A 19,932-nucleotide genomic window follows, 5' to 3' on the forward strand; every position below is an offset into this window, starting at 1 on the left:
TGTGTTGGTGGAACAATAGAGAGCAAATGGAAGAGAACATGGCACTTCAGAGGGTAGTGTCAAGTACAACATACCTTGTGTAGTGTTCTCTTGTCCTACGTGCTCTCTTGAAGATTGTTTCTACCTTGCGTGGGTGGAACAATAGAGACATGGACACTTGAGAGGGTAGTGTGGCCGAAATTGCCTATAAACTATGTGGAGTAGAAATGCTTATGAAACACCATGCTATCTATGCTTGCGAGTGATTGTTTTATCTTATTACTTGAGCCCACCTCTCATCCAAGGCGTATGGTTAGCGCACCAACACAAAGTGCAAGTGGTAGAGTGGACATGACGCCTGGATGGCATGGGACTTATGTCTATAACAAGGGTCATGTGGACTAACGCCTGGGGACTTGTTTTGTCTCGCCCATTTACTTGGGACATGATTATGATAACTCTTTTGTCTCGTCCATTTATTTGGGACATGGATTTTTTCAAACATATTGGAATCACTATCTCCTATCTCACCATGCATATGGATTTGTATTGGGATTGTGAGAGGGCAATTCAATGAACACTCCACCATACACGTGGATTCGTGTTGGGATTGTGGAGTGAGTATTTTATTGTTTCCACACCAGGCTTGTTGATCAAAGTTGGGATTGTATGAGAAAGCATGGGAACTGTTGGGGTTGGGAGAATGGATTGCCAGAACTATGGAGAACCAACTTTTCTATCACCATGGTTTGTGCTCTTGAATGGCACCAGTTTGTGTGCATAGCACATGTTTCTGGCTCTAGTTTCTTGTGCATAGCACTTGTTTGAGTGTCTTAACCTGGTTGGCGATTTTCATTGCCATATGATTATCTCATTGATATTGGTTATTGAGACATAGTTGGCTCTTGTGCCTGTGTCTAGTATAGCTTCCACGGAATTTTTACCCACTTGATGGGACATGGTTTGAATATATCTTGATATATGGTTTGAAGCTTTAAAGTTGAGGACAACTTTTAAGAAGCTGGAGGGAATGTCACCATTTTCGGCATCTCTTGAATTCATGTTTGTGGATGGGATTTGAATGCCCAAAAGATCAAGAATGTACAAGCTTTGGGAATGGGGGATTATGCGGGACAAAGGACAAAGTGTTCAGGCACTCGAGACGGTTTCTTGGACAGAGAAATGGGTTTTGGAGCTCAAGTGTCAAGTGGAAAGTATGTATGGTGAACTCTTGAGGATTTGGGGGAGATCGAGCAATGAAACAGGTTTCTACATGTATTTCTCATGTAATGGAATACAAAGAGATTATCTCCTAAATTTTAGGAAAAGTTGCTATTTTTGGCAATCTCTGTTGGAATTTCCGTTCGCGTCATTACCTCCCCGTCATGTGCACAGTGTGTATCCACCGTGTGCTACACGCACGCAAGACTAGTTTCGAGGCTTGGGGAAGCTTGGAACTAGGCAGGCTGATTGACGAGCTGAGTTAGGGAAATACTAACGGGCGGGCGCCCAAGTATGGACGGGGCGGGCGCCCAAGTGTGGACGCCCGATGACCGGCCAAGAGCCTATAAAAGGGTGGCCAAGGTTAGTTATTGGCATATAGAGAGTCTCGCGAGTTTGTGAGAGCTCTATGGTCTTGGAGCCTGGATCTAGTGCAGACGTGCACCTGCTTTATGCAGCCGAGGCGGGCAGCAATCTCCAGGCCCGCGAGGGCAGCTTTGTGGCGGTATGGGACGTCGCGAGGAGGAGATTGGTCGGTATGTCAACCTAGTTAGCTCAGCTCGTGGCTCGGTGGGGACAGCCAAGACTGTGGGCTCGCCCACGGCTGTCATGGTTGGGAGGTGAGTCAGGCCTGCACCCCCTTGTTTGTTTGTTCGTTTGTTTGCAGGATTCGAGTTTCGAACCAAGATCGATCACGAAGGGATCCATGGGGATTTGACAGTGGTATCAGAGCATACCTCGTGAGCGAGCAAGTCGGTAGGTAGAGAAGAAGAGGTCGAAGAAAGGTATGTGTTAAAAGCTTGCTGTTTTTTCTGTACATACTGTTGTTTTCAGAATAGTATGTGTTTTTTCTTCATCAAGGAGACCCATGTTGATGGGAGATGGTAGTCTTAGAAGGGTCTTTTGCTTGGCAAAGAAGAGGAGAGTCGTTTATGCAGTCATATGCATGAGCAAGTCGGGTGAGAAGTAGAAGATAGAAAAGCACGATGCTTATTCGTTGAACGAGAGAGAGAGCAAGAGAAGTGCTGGATCGCTTATAAGCGGGCAGGTTTGTGCGATGGCGGGAGACGCTATCGGCGGCTGGCAGGCAGGCAGGCGCAAGTGCCTGCTAAGCCAGGCGGCCAAGCCTGCCAAGCTAGGCGGCCAGGCACCCATGCCCACGTAGGCGCCTTGGCCTACGCAGCTAGGCGACCAGCCTAGCGCAGGTGCCCAGGCTATCGCGGCTGGCCTACAGGCAGCACCGGTCGACGGCTACGCGTGCGTCGCACTCAAGCGCCGGTTTCAGTTGACGACAGCATTCGCCGGCAGCTTCATTCGCGTGCAACCAGTCGATGGCGTTAATCCAGGAGGAGAAAAAAAAACAAGGAAAGCCAAGTTTTTTTTAGAGCTTTCGTTTTTTTTGGGAGTTTAATTTTAAAAAAAAAAAGGTTTATTTAAAGATTTAAAAGACCCCTCTCCAAGGTAAAAGTGTTTATATTTTTATATAAAGAAAATAGACTATATATATATATATATATATATATATTCAAGAAAAAAAAACACAAAAGCAAAGAAAAGCCAAGCATAGCTTTTGGGAGCTTTTAGTTTTTTTTTGGGAAACCTTTATAAACCCCCTCAAGTGGGCTTCTTGCCACACATCTCTCAAGTTTTCAAGCTCTCAAGCTCTCAAGTTCCCTTGTACTTTCCTTGTGCAACGACCGAATTTTCTCTCCACGTACCCTCTTCACGATGTCGACCCAAGAATCGGAGTTGAAACCCCTCGTGGAACGCGAAGGCTTGCCGGCTATGGAAGATACCGATGCCGATCTTTTTGACGATTTTGTGTCAAAATCAGATTTCCAAGAGTTCAAAGTAGCTCTCGAAGCTTCTTCGACGGAATGTCAGGCACAAATCGCAGCCCAGATGCAAGCTTTGCAGAACTCCATCACTCTATTGGCCATCGAGTCTTGGTCAATCAATGAGCTCCCGTCCTGGATCTTCTGCCAAAATGAACCAAAATAACTATCAGTCCTGCAAAGCCCTCTCAATGACTGAAATAAGTCAGTAGAAATCTCGGTGAACGACAAAGTATTCACCTCTCTAATCTGACTAAGCGCATCTGCAATACTAATCATGGACTCTTTCTGATAACGGATCTCAAAATCAAAATCTTGCATTAACTCTGCCCAACCAGCTTTCCTTCCTCTCAAATCATCCGCATCACACACATACTTGATTGACTGATGATCAGTCAATACCACAAACTTGGAGCCATATAAATAATGTCTCCAAACCTTGAGAGCATGAATCAAAGCATAAAGCTCCTTCTCAAGGGTTGGCCAACGAGATTGTGTGTCGTCTGGCTTTTTACTTTTAAAAGCAACCGGTCTACCATCTTGAAATAAAGCAGCCCCGATAGCATAGTCACTGGCATCAGTTTCAAGAACATAAGGCCGACTAGGATCAGGCAATGCTAAGATAGGTGCTTCCTTGACTTTATCTTTCAGAAGTCTGAAGACCATATCCAAATCGTTATTCCAAGGGATAGGTTGATTTGACTTATGTCCACGACCTTCCAATAAGTCGGTTATCGGTAGTGTGAGCTGAGAGTACTCCCGCACAGATTTCCGAAGAAAAACAACAAAACCGAGAAAAGAACAGAGTTGTTTCACTGTTCGTGGTATAGGCCAATCCAGAACCTTCTGAACTCGGTCATAGTCAATGCTCAATCCATCTCTAGTGATTTTGTGTCCTAAGTAAATGATGTCGATCATAAAGAACTCACATTTACTCAACTTAGCATATAGTCGATTCTGTCTTAAAATAGATAAGACAATCGTGAGGTATCTGACATGATCCTCAAGAGTACGACTATAAATCAAAATATCATCCAGGAACACCACCACAAATTTTTCCAAATGTTCATAAAAAAGATCGTTCATCATTTGCTGGAAAGTGGTTGGAGCATTGGTTAACCCAAAAGGTAATACGAGAAACTCGTAATGGCCATACCTAGTCCGAAAGGCGGTTCTTTCGACATGCCTTTCATGAATACGTATCTGGTGATAGCCAGTACGTAAATCTATCTTCGTGAAATATTTCGCTCCTGCTAACCGATCAATCAGGTCATCTGATCTAGGGAGAGGATAACGGTTCTTAATGGTCAGCTTGTTCAATCTCTTGTAATCTATACACATTCTCCAGGTATTCTTTCTCCTAAGCAAAACAGGTACACCCCAAGGTGATTTACTTGGACGGATCTAGCCCACTCTCAAATAATCTTCGAGTTGTTTAGCCAACTCATCTTCCTCGCCTTGGCTCATCCTATAAGGTGGAATACTAACAGGATGAGCACCAGGGATCAAGTCAATACGATGATCTACTGCCCGTTCAGGTGGTAAACCCAATGGCAGTTCCTTAGTAAATACATCTTGAAATGAATCAAGTATCTTCTGTAATTCTTTGCTTTCAAACACACTCAATTCATTTACATCCATGGAAAGGATGAGAAAAGAAGAAAGTGGAATCAATACACAATGGAAAGCGGTATACAAAGAAGAATCCATTATATTTCCAAAACAAGAGGTACCTGAGAGGGATGGATACAATCACCTAAAATACTATACTTGGTGTTCCTATGCTGAAAAGAAAAAACATGACTAGACCAATCTATCTGGACGTCAAGAGTCTTAAACCACTCAATTCCTAATAACAAGTCTAAATTTTCCAGATGCATAACATAGCATTCCAGAGTGTCTTTGTAGTCCTAAATCTGGATTGGAAGCATCTCCACCTTGCGATCCCAAACTTGCCTTCTCGCAGGTAGACGTACCTCATAGGTATGGTCGCTGAGTGTCGTATCAAGACTCAATTTCTGCACAAGTTTGTAGTTAACAAAATTATGCGAACTACCAGGGTCTAAAAGAATGTGAATTTTATGGCCATTCACTTACTGATCCATAGCTTGTAACGGTATACCGTCCTTTCGCCCTTGCTTTGCGCAGCGCCCGTACCCTCACCCCTCAGCTATATAAACCCTCGGGGTGCTCCACAAACGACACACATTTCGGGCACTCGTTACGCATGTGTCCTTTTTCTTCGCAGATAAAACAACGTCCTTCCTTCTTGAGCTTTAAAGCCCTAAGGAGTCGTTTTTTCTTCGCTCGTGTCCAACTTGAATTCTTCGAAGGTTGGTCCGAAGGCTTTCCTTCTGTTGTGTTAGCCATAGGTGCGGAGAACTTTCTTTTATGCTTGTTTCCCTGCTCGGTAACGGGTTTCGTCATAGATACGAGCTGAATAAATGGCCTCGTCCAAAGTTTTACATTTGTTATTTTTTACCTGTAATCGGTACGAGTTTGGTAACCCAGCTACGAAAAACCCCAAAAGAGTAGTGGGATCCATCTTTGTAGCTTTCATCTGCAAGTCACGAAACTTTTGGAGGTAGACTTCATAAGTGAGGTGCTGCGAGGTCATGGTCAAAACTGAAAACCGGGCAACAACATCATAATCATGGAATTCTTTCTTGAAGACGTCTTCAAATTGTGCCCAAGTCGTTGGCTTAGGGTTGAGTTCCTTCCACCAAAGCAAAGCTTTGCCAGACAGGAAACCTGCTGCTAACTGGATCTTCTTTCCGTTATCATATGGATGAAACTGAAAGTGAACTTGCCACTTATGTAGCCACGTGTCCACGATCTCCTTGGTGCGCTGCTTTTGCTCGCCCCTGAACGGTTCCGGAGTAATACTGGGACCTAAAGCTGAAGCCAAGGTATCCATAACCGAGAAAGTAGAGAGGGTAGTGCAGTCTACTATTCAAGCTGTAGGAGGCCAGTGGATGATTTGGAATGGTTTACTATTCCGTAATGACAAAATTTGTGTACCACAGATCCCGGACATTAGGTCCAAGTTTCTTAAGGAGTGTCATGACGCCCCTTCTGCTGGACACCCTGGGGTACACAGGACACTATCATTAGTGAAACACACTTTTTATTGGCCAAAGATGAAAGGGTATGTAGAAGATTATGTTCTCAAGTGTCAGATTTGTCAGGCAAATAAAGCTGAACGCTTTAGACAGGCTGGGTTGTTGCATCCTTTGCAAATCCCAGGTAATAAATGGGAAAGTATTTCCATGGATTTTATTACCGGATTTCCAAGAACACATCAAGGCCACGATTCTATTTGGGTTGTGGTAGATCGCTTGACAAGGATGGCTAGATTTTTATCGACCCGGAAGACTATTACAGCTACGCGATTAGCACGGCAGTTTATCGAGCAATTGTTTAGACTGTACGAGTTACCGCAAGACATAGTCAGTGATAGGGACTCTAAGTTTACAAGTGATTTTTGGAATCTTGTTTTTGAGAAGTTGGAAACAACTTTGAATTTGAGTTTCTCAGATCATCCTCAATCTAATGGCCAGACTGAAAGAGTGAATCAGATTTTGGAGGATATCCTTCGAGCATATGTATCCAAAAGACAGAGTTCATGGGAGGATTATCTTCCTATGTTAGAATTTGCATATAACAGTACTATGCATACGAGTACAGGGTTTAGTCCTTTCATGCTTATGTATGGTTGTCAACCTAGATCACCTGCTACAGTAGGATTCTCTGGACTTCAGCATGATGCAGCACGTAATTTTTTGCAAGATATGTAGGAAATGTTACAAGTTGCGAAGGAATCTATTAGAAGTGCTCAAGACCGAGACAGGTTTTATTCTAATAGACATCGTTCACCCAGAGAGTTCTCTGAAGGAACAATGGTGTATTTCCGAGTTCCGAAAGATTCCGAGACTTTACGGAGAGGTAGATCTCCGAAATTATCCCCTAGATACTGTGGACCATTTCGTGTTACACGACGGATTGGTTCAGTTGCATATGAATTGGATTTGCCTTCTCATGTGAAAGTTCATCCTGTATTTCATGTCAGTAGACTTAAGGATGGATGGAGCAGATCAGTTAGTTACTCCTCAAGAAATTATAGATGTCGAGGACATGACATTTGTTCCGCACGAACCTGAAAAGATTCTTGGATTTCGTGAAAGAGATTGCGTAATACGCTTATCACGAAATACAAGATCAAGTGGAAGGATCGTGTTGAGGAGGACGCTACATGGGAGACATTGACTACTCTTCAAAGAGATTACCTTGGCTTTTTAGTGAGCTCAGGAGTGAGCTCTTAGAGGAAGGAGAGTATGTCATGTGCACAGTGTGTATCCACCATGTGCTACACGCACGCAAGACTAGTTTCGAGGCTTGGGGAAGCTTGGAACTAGGCAAGCTGATTGACGAGCTGAGTTAGGGAAATACTAACGGGTGGGCACCCAAGTATGGACGGGTGGGCGTCCAAGTGTGGACGCTCGATGACCGGCCAAGAGTCTATAAAAGGGTGGCCAAGGTTAGTTATTGGGATATAGAGAGTCTCGCGAGTTTGTGAGAGCTCTATGGTCTTGGAGCTTGGTGCACCTGCTTTATGAAGCCGAGGCCGGCAGCAATCTCGAGGCCCGCGAGGGCAGCTTTGTGGCGGTATGGGACGTCGTGAGGAGGAGATTGGTCGGTACGTCAACCTAGTTAGCTCAGCTCGTGGCTCGGTGGGGACAGCCAAGACTGTGGGCTCGCCCACGGCTGTCATGGTTGGGAGGTGAGTCAGGCCTGCACCCCCTTGCTTGTTTGTTTGTTCGTTTGTTTGCAGGATTGGAGTTTCAAACCAAGATCGATCACGAGGGGATACGTGGGGATTTGACACTCCGGAATGTGACAGTGATCAAGTATTGCCAAAGCGCCGTTGAGAAATTAGCTATCATCTGAGATATTTTTAGAGATGAAGATTGTGGAATTTTTGGCCTTTGGATTTGGGACATGTGGCAGATAAGAGCATAAAAGTGAGACAAGTGTCCTCACACTTGTCAATTCACCTCTACACATGGTATTGTAGGCTTTTCTTGCTTATTTTGAACACAAGAGAGCTATCTCTTGGGCGAGTTTGAGCTTCAAGCAGGTTTTGGAGGTTGAAAACTTTGTTTTTTCTTTGTTTTTTCTCTATTTCTGTTCACTTCTAAGCCCACCATCGCCATATCCAGCTTGGGGAAGATGATTTTCACTACTCTACACCATCTTGCACACCCGGATGGATGCTTTTCAGCAAAATAGTCCTAAAGCTTGCTGAAATTTCTGGTTTTATGTGATATATAGGCTGTTATACTAGTTTATGTGCTCATGGATGAGCGACATGGGCTGGTTTATAGGTTTTGGTGCTCATGGATGCGACATATAGGTTGTTATACAAGTTTATGAGCTCATGAATGAGCCACATGGGCTGGTTTACAGGTTTATGAGTTCATGGATGAGCCACATGGGCTGGTTTATAGGTTTATGTGCTCGTGGAAGAGCCATGTGGGCTGTTATACATGTTTTGTGTGCTTATGGAAGGACCCATATTGAATGAAGGATAGATTTATGATTGTATATGGATAATCGGTCATCTTCCATGGGGAGAGTAAGGCTCTCAAAGCTTGTACATGTTATATTTCTCCTTGGATAATGAAACACTCCAAAGGGGGAGGGGGGTTGGCCCATTCTGGCGTATATGCGGTGTTATATGTTGGGCGAGTTCACATAATGCCTTCCATGTTAACCTTTTAAAACCCTATGGAGGACCACCTCCAAAGGAGCCTGTTATGGAGGAACCACTGGAAGTGGATTAAGAGAAAGAGATATATTACAACCATAACAGATTATCTTCCACATGGTTAGGAAGAAAGGAAATAACATTAGTCAAAAATTCCTCTTGAAGCTCCAAAACGATTCTCACACGGACGCTAAATAGATGCCAGAAGAGTATAACGCACAGCTTTTGATGAAGCTGCCGAGCCAGAAGCAGTTGATTTATTGTCTTGGGGCCAAGATAGATTCTAAGGGGGAGGGATGTATCCAAGCTCCTATTTTGTTCCTCAAATTGATCATTGTCTTGCTCAAAATTGTTCCATATGTGAGTTGGTAATTACTAGATATCTCATGGAACATGAATTGTGATTTGCATATCTTTTGAGTAGCTAATTAAGCTCGAATGCTCATTTCTATTCATGGGTGGCCATTGGTCAGTATGCTCAAATTTTTCAGTTGGGTGGGCATAGACCAGATACCTAGATGATTGGATATATAGCACTCGGGTGGCCAAATTGACTAGAACACCCAAATGAGTGATGAGTGGTTTCGAGGGCGAAATGAGATGGCCAAATTATTTGAACAAACCATGAACATGTGAATCTTTACAACGAAGCCTTCTTGGACTCAAAGCATGCAACTCCTAGAATCTAGGAGAGTTGCTATTTTTGGCAGACTCTGATGGAAATTGGTTTGTCTCAAAACCTCTGGATTTTTTCAAGGATCAAGACTTACTAAAGAACCTTTGTCAACTTCTTTACGAGTTTGGATATTTTTAGCACAGAAGGTTATGGAAGAATCACCTCTTAAATTAAGATATGTGGCATCTAGAATGAGACAAGTGTCCCTACACTTGTCATTTCACCTTACACTTGTCAATTTAGCTAACACTTGTCAAATAAAGTGGTCACTTGCCATTTGGAGCTTACTCTTTCCACTCTAGCGCATTGAAGCCTCAAACCTATAAATTGGAGCACTCCCTCTTCGTTTTATAGACACTTCTCATTCATTGTACACTTTGTGCCAGTGGTTTTATTCCAACAAAGGAGGAGGGTCCTGTTCCCTATTTAGTGAGGTCGTTTTCTAGAATCCTACTTTCTTTCATTATTTGTGATTGTTGATGAAGTGGGTTTGTACAAGGAGTTCATCAATTCTGTCACTTTCACGAGTCCCTGCATTATAGAATTAGGCCTCTCTTGGGGTAACGTGCGGGACAAGAATGCTCTAGTGTCGTTTGACATGGGAGCCATAGATAATTTCATTTCCATAGAGCACAATTGGGTATCAAACTCGAGAGATGGGACCGGCCTTGCATGCGGAACAAGTGTTTAGGGTGAGGTGTCCCATCTGCCTATGAATTAAACACTGGCCTTGGAGGCCTGAGTACTCCACTCTCTGCAAGATGGGGTCTCTGCAGAGGCAAGGAAGGGATATGACATGAGGCACTGTCTTTGGCGAGGCAATACATATGCGAAGGGATGGAATCCCGGCCACCCGTGCAAGGGACGAGGTGGCATTTTTGGAGGGGGGGGGATTCATCACTCTCCCAATGGTTGCACCAATCACTGGGAGAAGAGGAAGGTATTCCTTCCTGAGGCATGGGAAGCAGACTGTCACGGGAAAGCTTGAAACACCAGCCAATGGATCGGATGCGGGGTTGATGCCGTGCTGCCACCTCACAAAGAAGGGCTGGGCTAGTAGTGCGAGGGGGCTCAATTGCATGACTCTATTTGACATCATTGGCGATTCAAACTCTACCTTGTCGTGGCCACACCCCAGAGGATGAATGTCTGCGATCTTTGTAGGCGCTCCAAGGAGGCTAACCTGTAAAAGATCTTTCAGTTGTCCGCACGCCGGGTGGCTACCAACAATCTTGCAAACCAGAGTGGAAGCCTTTAGAGAGGCAACTGTCTTAGTGAGGAGTTGGAGGTCCACTTCTAAGAAGGATAGGCAAGGGATGGCGGCCTCTGTCAAGGATGGCGGAGCGGCTGCCATGGAGTCCTCCGGAAGGGTGAAGACCAGAAGGGGTGGAGACTTGCCAAATGACAAATACCCAAGAACAAGAGAAACTGCCTGGAGAACGGGGGAATGGAGAGGCAGAGCCGAAGGAGAAATGAGGGGTGAACTGGAGAGGCTGCGGGGGAGGGTAGCAAGGGAGGAGGAAGGGGGGGAGGGGGTGCAAGCGGAGGGAGGGGAGGCAGTCGGGAGGTGGTGAAAGAGGGGATAAAAAGGAGAGGGGGGGGGAGCAGCGGGAGAGATGGAGGATTTGGGGGGGGGGCTGCAGGCGGAGGGAGGCGGCGAAAGAGGGAAGAAAAAAGGGGGGGGGGTGCAGGCGGAGGGAGGCGGCGAAAGAGGGAAGAAAAAAGGGGGGGGGGAGAGCAGCGGGAGAGAGGGAGGATTTTGGGGGGGAGCAGATGAAAGGGGGCAGGTGGAGGGGGGTGCGCGAGGCAGAGGATTGGGAGCGCAGGTCGAGGGAGGGATGGCGAGAAGACGCAGCAGTGTAGGGGGCGCAGGCAGCGCAGAGGTTTGCAGGGGGGGGGTGCTCCAGCTCAAGCTCGACAATGTATGTTCGTCTTTTTAGATGCATCTTTTTTTCCCCATGCCACAACCATTATGAAGGCCTGCTATACAAAAACACATTGGAAGTACATCCGGACTTCAATCTTCAATCCCCCATAGCTTCATGTCTTCGCTTGTGTACTGTTACTTGCACACTTCCTTCCTTCCTAGGGGGACCCTCTTTCGTTGTCTTATCAGATTTCTTCCAAGTAAGCGCCCCTGCATCGTGCGTGCGTGTACACACATGTAAGCAAGAAAAATCTGAAGCACTTTATGACCATACCAGACAACTGGACATTTACGACCATACTGGACACTACTCCCGCATGTAGAGGTGGCATGCTGCTTGTGTGTTGGTCAATTATGCATCATGGGTTTGCTGATGTGATAACTATGCAGAAACTGATTAACTACAATTACTGCTAATTAAAGAGACTAACACAAATTACCGACAAACTGGGCCATAACCGGCTTCTTCACTTGCCTTTTATCTGGCTGCAGGGGAGAAGCATGTCCACATTGCTATCTGGTGAGTGATGCCCGTGACATCCCTAAACCTGGAGCACTAGAGCGGAATGCTTCATCCTTGGTTTGATTTAACAACTCCTCTTTGAGTTGGCATGGGCTGCTACTCTGTGACTGCTCCTCCCACGGGTATTTCTGCAGCACTTAACTCATGGGATTCGGAGAGATGCACCTGAAGCGTTGGTGTTTCCCGCACCCTGGAAAATTGTTGGACCTCAGCCAGTGGTCTGGGACTAGGGTTGGCCTTGCAAATTTTGATATTTGCAGCTCTTGGTTGACCTCAATCTGTCGCTCCCAGACTGTCCTTTGCATGTTGCCAATCTCTGTTTGTCCTTGGGCTTTGTTTGCGGTGCTCTTATCAACTTGACCTGTGTTTGCCACCACTACTTCCTTAACTGACAACCTAAGATTAATCCTAAATAAAGTGATCAGCACAAATCTCTTGTTGTAGTAAATTAGCCAGAAGATGGAGTGGAAACCCTAAACTAGTTCAGATTTTCCAAAACATGAAAATATACAATGATTGGTACGGATCCAAATCACATCTAAGCCTTGTATGCTGTGCATGACTACTGATGCATGATGGAAACAGATTTTCCAAAACATGAAAATATACAATGATTGGTATGGATCCAAATCACATCAAAGCCTTGTATGCTGTGCATGATGGAAAACACATGTCCTCCATGAAAACATTGATGGAAGATGTGCTGATGATACTACTCCTGGGTGTCGTGTATCAGCGTGGTTTATTAACTCTCCCCCATGTATGCTCTTAAATGACCCACGACCAGCCCTTATATAGTGGCTAGTCACCTGTATTCTGGTTGGCCTGTAGGACTGCCGTTATGGTGTCCCACCAGTCCATAAAAGGCATAGAGGCTGTCCACACTTGGCCACAGCCATGCATGGCCCCTTTCCACTTCTCCGGGGGCCCCAAACGCAGCCAAAATGGGCCATAAATGGCTTCTATATTTTTACCCGGCTGCAGAGCAGAAGCATGCGCATGTGGCTATCCCCTGAGTGATGCATGTGATGGCCAAGTGTGATTAACTATCCCCTGAGTGATGCATGTGATTGCTAAGTGTGATTAAGAAAACCTATCCTTACTGTATAGCTATTTTTTGTTGTCTGCCTTTTGACCCAAAGTTTTGAGGATGACTCGGCAAAAAAATTTTCCCTCAAATTTTGAGCTTGCTCCTGTTTAGAGAATGTATATATCATGTTTGAATAATCAAGGATGTGTTTGTGTTTAGAGAGTGCATATATCAGGTTTAAATAATCAAGGATGTGCTTGGGGTGGTTTCTATTTTCTTTTTCTCTTGACCAGGGAGAACAAAAATCTCACAGGCACTGCTCGATATGCCAGTATTAACACACATCTTGGAATCGGTATGCTCCATTTAGTACAAAAACTTTCTGCTTTATCCCGAGCTTACTTCTAAACTGGGTTAAGTGCACCTGTTTTTGTTTGATCACCTGTTACAGAGCAAAGTCGCAGGGATGACCTTGAGTCACTTGGTTATGTTCTTATGTACTTTTTGAGGGGAAGGTATACTCTCAGCTTTGCTTGGATCTAGAAGATATGGCATTCGAGTGTGTGAATGACCTTATGTGTGGTTCTGAATCAGCCTTCCTTGGCAAGGCTTGAAAGCGGGTACAAAGAAGCAGAAGTACGAGAGGATTAGTGAGAAAAAGATGGCAACTTCTATTGAGGTGATACATGTGCTGCTACATGGTAGATTTAAGGCATTTATGGATGAGCTACAGAGAGTGAGTGAAACTCATTGACTTACTGCTAAAAGCTTATGTCTAGGCCTTGTGCAAGTCCTACCCTTCAGAATTCGCATCCTACTTCCATTATTGCCGGTCTTTGCGATTTGATGACAAACCTGACTACGCATATTTAAAAAGAATTTTTCGTGACCTATTCATTCGAGAGGGTATGTATTGGCCTTCAAAGGCATTACACTTGTATGTATGTATGAATGCAAATTGTGATCGATTAAGTGTTGGTCCATGTGCAGGTTTCCAATTTGACTATGTATTTGACTGGACAATTTTGAAGTATCAGCAAACACAAATAACTGGTGGTCCATATAGCCTAGGGGTATGCATTATGACCTAGCAGCTGAATATCATAAGCTTCTTTTGCTGATTACTTTATCTCAGTTGAATACCCCCTCTTGTGCAGAATGGACCCGTGGCAGGCCCAAGCAATGGTGTGCCAGAAGCTGGTGGTGTTGACCCTGCAGCCGCAGCTGAGAGGGTTCCAGGTATCCCCTCGGCCTTCATTAGAGTTTGATCTGAAAGTGTCGTAAGTGATGGATACACTCCTTTTTAGCATGCATAGAATCGCCGTTCCTGACAGGTCCAGAGGCAAGGGATTCGAGGGATGTTCTTTGGAATTTGGGTAGCAGGAGAACATCAGCAGCAAATCTCGGAGCGGGCACTAGTGACGTGTTCAAGCAAAGGATTTCAGGTGTAGATGATGCGGGGCCCTCCAAAGAGGTAGTAAGTTCTTTATCATCTTAAGCTGATTTAAGGCGTATTTTCATTTGTTCTGCTGCCCTTGCTGGCACCAGGGGTGGGAAAGGGGCAGGAGCTTGGGATGGGCTGCATGGTCTGTAGTGCTTAGAAGCCCTTATGTGATTTATATTATCGTAAAGCAGCACTCTTCTGGTTTTAATTCTTTTTTATGGAGCTTGGACATGATCCACTCTTGCAGGTGGAAGAAGCACCACGGTTACGTATGTTGAATTTCACTCGGTCTGGCAGCACCTCTCGGAAGGCGGTTGCCTCGGGCAGTCAACCGCCTATATCGGCTGAGGCCATAGAGCCATATCGCTCATCAGCAAGCAGGTTGGTCCCAACCAGTCTGAGGACTCCATCGGCACAAAGGTCTACTGTGAGCTCTTCCGATCCAAAAAGAACAGCTTCAACCAGAAATCCCCTGAACACAAAGCATTATGAGTCAGTTGTCAGGGGAATGGAATCAATCTCCTTTGAGAAGGAAACGAGGCCCTAAAAGGGATGCTTTGTTGGATTGTGGTTGCATCAGATTGTCGGGTACAGATCGTCAGTTCAGTTTGCAGCTAGCTGCTTACATCATCTTAAAGCGCAAAATTAACAAATGACGGTGTTTTCGTGTTCCTATCTCTCATGGACATTGTCGCTTGAGCAAGGTCTAAAAGAGAAGCTTTGTACATTGCCTGGTTTATTGGATATGAGGTCTGGGATTACTTAGTGGCTCGTGACCTTTAACCCTGTCCAGCCATACTGTTGATTTCAATACACCATGGGTATCACTGACAAGCTTGTGAATTTAAGAGTAATTTGACAATTATAGGTACGTCTATTTCTAGTGTAGAATGTTAGTGTAGTTTTAGGTGTCCTTGTTCCTTGTTTCTCTTGTATGATCTTATCTTATGACTAAGAAAAGATTCCTTTGGGGAAAGAAGAAGAGTAGACTAGGTTTAATTATTTTGAGAGTTTACGGTTTGAGGTGTGTCTGAGATAGGTGCAGAAGTAGATCTTCAACTTACAAGCGATTGTAGACAACAAAATGAATGATGTGGATATAGTAAAACCTAGAAATAACACTTAACAATCTGAGATATGTGAGATGTGTATAGACTAACAAAGCAATGATCCAGTACAATTATAAAATGAACTGAAGAGAAGTCTAGTTTATTCTTAGCCTAATTACTAATCAATGATGGCGTTCTGACACAAACTATGTTAAAGTAATATGATAATGAACACTTTGTATATCGGCATACTAAGCTAATTGAGCTCGAGCCTTTGTGTAGAATCTAGTCTATCTACACTTACTGTTGTTGCGCAGGAGCTAATTGGCTAGGTGGTGGTACCTACACGAGAAATAATTTGGCTAGGTTAAACTGTCAGCCTGTAGAGGCTTGTGTACCACAACGTTGTAGAAGATACCATCTTCATCTAACAATTAAATTTGGCTGTAGAAGATAAGAGGTAGGTATAAACTCTCCTGAATTCTTGCTGTGGTCCACTAGCTTAGGAAAACCTGAATATTTAGCGTATTCTGATTTTGTAAGATCCAAACGGTGAAAATGTATAACATGTGAAGTTCTTCAGTTCATCTTTTTTAATGTGTTATCTTCAGATCTTAACTATGCAAAATTGGTCTAGCATGAGGTAGCATCTAGTAATAATCAAGCATCTCTTGGCTTGAGGACCATTTATCCCAAGTCATGTATCGATAGTAGTTTTTGTCTAATGAAATCTCCATGAAATGCATTGTAGAGAATGATGTGAACCTTGTTCCTTAAACATTTCCCCTTGAGATCTATATTAGTATGAATATTGTTGATACACCATGCCTGCCTTGTGCAAGACTTGAGGCAAAACACACCAAAAGTTAATGAGGATACATTTTCCCATGCCCATTCTCCCTTACATAGATTCTTCTCACCTTGACTTTGAGAGAAGACTTGTGCTTTAGAAGCTCTCTATGATTTGTTAGTCCCATCACATTTGTGTGTATCTTAGCTTTTATTTAAGCTCTTATTTGTTGTACTTGAGTGAGATTGGCTCAAGGTTTAGCTCTATCTTATGGCTATGCTTGAGATAGCTTACAAAGAGGAATTATTTGTTATGGCCATGCTTGAGTGAGATTGGCTCAAGGTTTATGGCTATGCTTGAGAAAGCTTACAAATATGAAGGAAAACTATCTTGCTTGTTTTGCATTGAAGAGTGGAGTGGAGTGAGTGGGAATGGAGAAGTGATAAGAAAAAGGTGAGTTGAGAGAAGCTATGCGAGACCGAATGAGAGGAACCCCTCCCATTATGCATACACCTTGAGTGAAGAGGGAAGTTTAAGTATTAGAAAACACTGACATAGAAGGGGAACAAATAAACAGACTCATAATCTGCAGCCGAATCCAATCGTCAGATAAAGATGGTGTCATTTGCAAAGTTGTGATGCACATAAATTTCTACAACCTAACCTTGGGATTATTCAAATTATATCGCTTGTAGCTTGCTAGACTTGGTTCCATATAAGTGCTTGATCGCAACTAGCTTAGTATATAAGTCATAGTGATGTACATGGTGTTTATCATGATAATCCATCATAGGGTGTTAGTGCATGTCTTCTATCATTGATTGGTCTAACCTAGACTTCTCCCCTTTGGTTTGTTTTATCATTATATTGGATCATTGTTTCATTAGTTTCTAACATGGCATCAACATGGTATCAGAGCAAGCTCTAGTTGTTGAGCTTGAGTGATGACTTGAGCATTGACTTAGAGGACTTCATATCTATTTATTAATAAAAAGAAAATGAAGAGTTGGTATACTCTTGGATCTAAAATCATTATCTTTTTCATATATATAATATTTTCAAGCTTATATGAAATATTGGATATAATCAATCCATCCAAGCGTGTTTTTTTTGGTAATTTTAGTGAAGGTAATATCTTCTTTGATTTAAAGGTTTTTTGGATATACCACTAGTTGGTATTAATTCATTTTTTGGATATGCCACTAGTTGGTATTAATTCTATACATTGAGCAAAGTCCCAAGGAGTTGTTTAGGTGAGCTCATTCTAGTGAGTGAATTTAATCTCACTTTTCAAGCAGTAGTTTGGACATTGCTTACTATTGTAGGATCACTTGCATAGTGCATTGTTATCTTCTATTTACCTTTTTTTAAAATCATTTTTTGAGATGGTGCATCTAACATGTTTTGAAGCCAAGTGCAAGGCTCAATTGCACCAATTATTATGCAATTTTAGAAATCATGATATGATCTATTCTTGTTATCCACAAGCTGTGGAAAATTGTCAACAAAGGGGAAGAGAAAAGACATGATATAGATTAGTAGAAGCAGGAAAGGTATGACTTCAAGGTGCTTTTAGCTTTACAGATAATCAATTCTAAATTAAATGATGATATTATTTTAGATTTGCAAAGCATTCAAAATACAAAGTTAGCTTGGTGTTTTTTTTGGCTAAATTTGAAGCCAAAAACATATCAAGGTTGCTTAACCTTAGAGATCAAATCACTCAAAGTTTTAGGCTTGACAAAGAATCAACTTTTGAGAGTAAAGAACTATTAAAACACACTCCTAAGGGCATTGAGAACATAGTTCAAAGCTATGCCATCCACAAAACATTGCCTAGACTTATAGGAGGTTCTAATTTTAGAGAAGACTAGGTGGAGGCAAAACAATGAAAGGAAAGGTGGAAGCAAATCAAATACAAATGCTTTTATAGTAGACAAAGGCTATGAAAAGGTAAAAAGAACAACCAAAACAAACGAACATGTGGTTTTTCTTTCTTTTAACTCTTACTCTTCATCAGTTGTTGCAAACTTGACAAATGTTAATTCATTAAAGCGGTGTTCACAATACCAATATTGTGGTAAGATTGGCCATTTTGCTAATCAATGTAGAAAGAAGCAAGCATATCAAAACAAAGAAAAAAGTAAGGAACTATGCTACAAATGACAACTCCCAAGTGTGTGTCTCTTTATTGCATCTCAAGGATCAATTCATGATCCCGATAACTTAATATAAGCTAATTTGTTTCAGCAAATTGGCTCTACAAATTATTGCAATAACACTTCTCCTCATGATGATCAAGAACTATAGTGTATTGTCACATATGACCTCCCATAAGGAGAGGTTTGAGCAAGTCACTCCATGTTCTTCTTCAAAAATATGATATATATAGTTGATAATCATGAAAGATAATATTCTCAAGGTGTGGGATGTTGAGATTTGTGGTGACACATGAGCTAAATAGAGAAGAGTGGAGACTTTATCCCACATTGATGTGCAGGCTTAAGAGTGTACCTCTTCATATAAAAGGAGGTAATTTCAAGCAATGAAACATGAAGCAAGCTTAAGAGTGTACCTCTTCATATAAAAGGAGGTCATTTCAAGCAATGAAACATGAAGCAATGAGTCAAGCATTGGAGTACATATTGAGTAAGTCTTGCATTTGGTTATCTCTTAAGTTCCTTATTTGATCTTAAGCATGTTTTTGTTTCATCCTCCATAGCCATAGCTAGAGCTTGATCCATGTTTGTGGACATGGTATCAGAGCCAGGTTGGCTCTACCTATGGTAGGGTAATTCTTGCATGTAGGTCTTGCTCTAAAAGTAGTTATCTTCTTTTTTTTTCCTCTCTCTCTTGGAAGTGGTGCCAAGAAGAGAAGTACCGCTGACAAGAAGAAGAAGCGGTGGAATTAGGGCATCTGGGTAGCATCATTGGTTGAAAGTGTATCTTTCTAAACCATCACTATGCCATTTCCCAAGCTGCTTTAGAATCAACACTTCCACATCTGCAACATTAATCTTCACGGATGCCACTGTGTACCGTTGTGCATTCCTGTTCGCCAACTGCATCCGCACTGGATGCCATGGCTTGTTGCAACCGGTTTGAATCTAGCTGCCGATCTTCAACATGAGTAGTAAGTGACTCTAAATAAAGCTTTACTTTGCTACTGCAGATCTTTAGAGTCTCTAGGTCTGCTTCTAGCCTCCATGCCTTCATCCGCATGACTACCACTTGAGATATAGGTGAGTTACGAGAGCTGCTGAAGGTAGCCATCTCAACGACTGGGAGCAACACCCAAAACCATCTCTGAGTGGGGCACAGTTTTGTCCTCCAGTATCCATTGTGGCGCACAACAAACTGACGAGATTCGCCACGTTGCCACATAATCCTTAAGTTCCTTTCGTGTGGTTGGAAATTTTAGATAAGGTTTTAAACCTTAGCCATATCTCAAAGGTGTGTTCACACACAAAAGATCTCGTTCTCTCATTGGCCTTACACACAAGAGGTACATGTTCACACGTTTTTTTTTTCTGTTGGGTACGAAGCATTGTCATAAACTCTCTCTTTCTTGCATTGCATCGTCGCACATTGTAAAAAGGGTTAGACACTGCCTCAGCACTAAAATCAAGCTCAAGGTAAGACCTCTTCTCATCATGGAGCACGTAGGAGTCGTCTCAAGATTTAATGACGA

General features: G+C 43.1%; 1 protein-coding gene across 3 annotated transcripts in view; it reads left to right on the forward strand.

Annotated features, from left to right (window-relative positions):
* LOC147618181 (serine/threonine protein kinase HRR25-like) overlaps positions 1-15,378 on the forward strand; it is an 86,815-nt gene extending 71,437 nt beyond the window's left edge. Inside the window, exons 7-14 of one of the 3 annotated variants that reach the window (XM_086774599.1) lie at positions 13,252-13,313; positions 13,410-13,473; positions 13,553-13,637; positions 13,738-13,864; positions 13,949-14,031; positions 14,116-14,197; positions 14,293-14,432; positions 14,650-15,378. In XM_086774599.1, coding sequence (XP_086630725.1) covers positions 13,252-13,313; positions 13,410-13,473; positions 13,553-13,637; positions 13,738-13,864; positions 13,949-14,031; positions 14,116-14,197; positions 14,293-14,432; positions 14,650-14,949 — 943 coding nt within the window. In that variant the 3' untranslated portion in view covers positions 14,950-15,378. Of the gene's footprint in view, positions 1-13,251; positions 13,314-13,409; positions 13,474-13,552; positions 13,638-13,737; positions 13,865-13,948; positions 14,032-14,115; positions 14,198-14,274; positions 14,436-14,649 lie in introns of all 3 variants that reach the window. The other 2 variants (XM_086774597.1, XM_086774598.1) reach the window with 2 other exon arrangements.
* Positions 15,379-19,932: the final 4,554 nt, after the last annotated feature.

This window comes from Cibotium barometz, chromosome 35, assembly GCF_041138505.1.
Source record: "Cibotium barometz isolate CiBa-2024 chromosome 35, ASM4113850v1, whole genome shotgun sequence".
Lineage (NCBI taxonomy): Eukaryota > Viridiplantae > Streptophyta > Polypodiopsida > Cyatheales > Cibotiaceae > Cibotium > Cibotium barometz.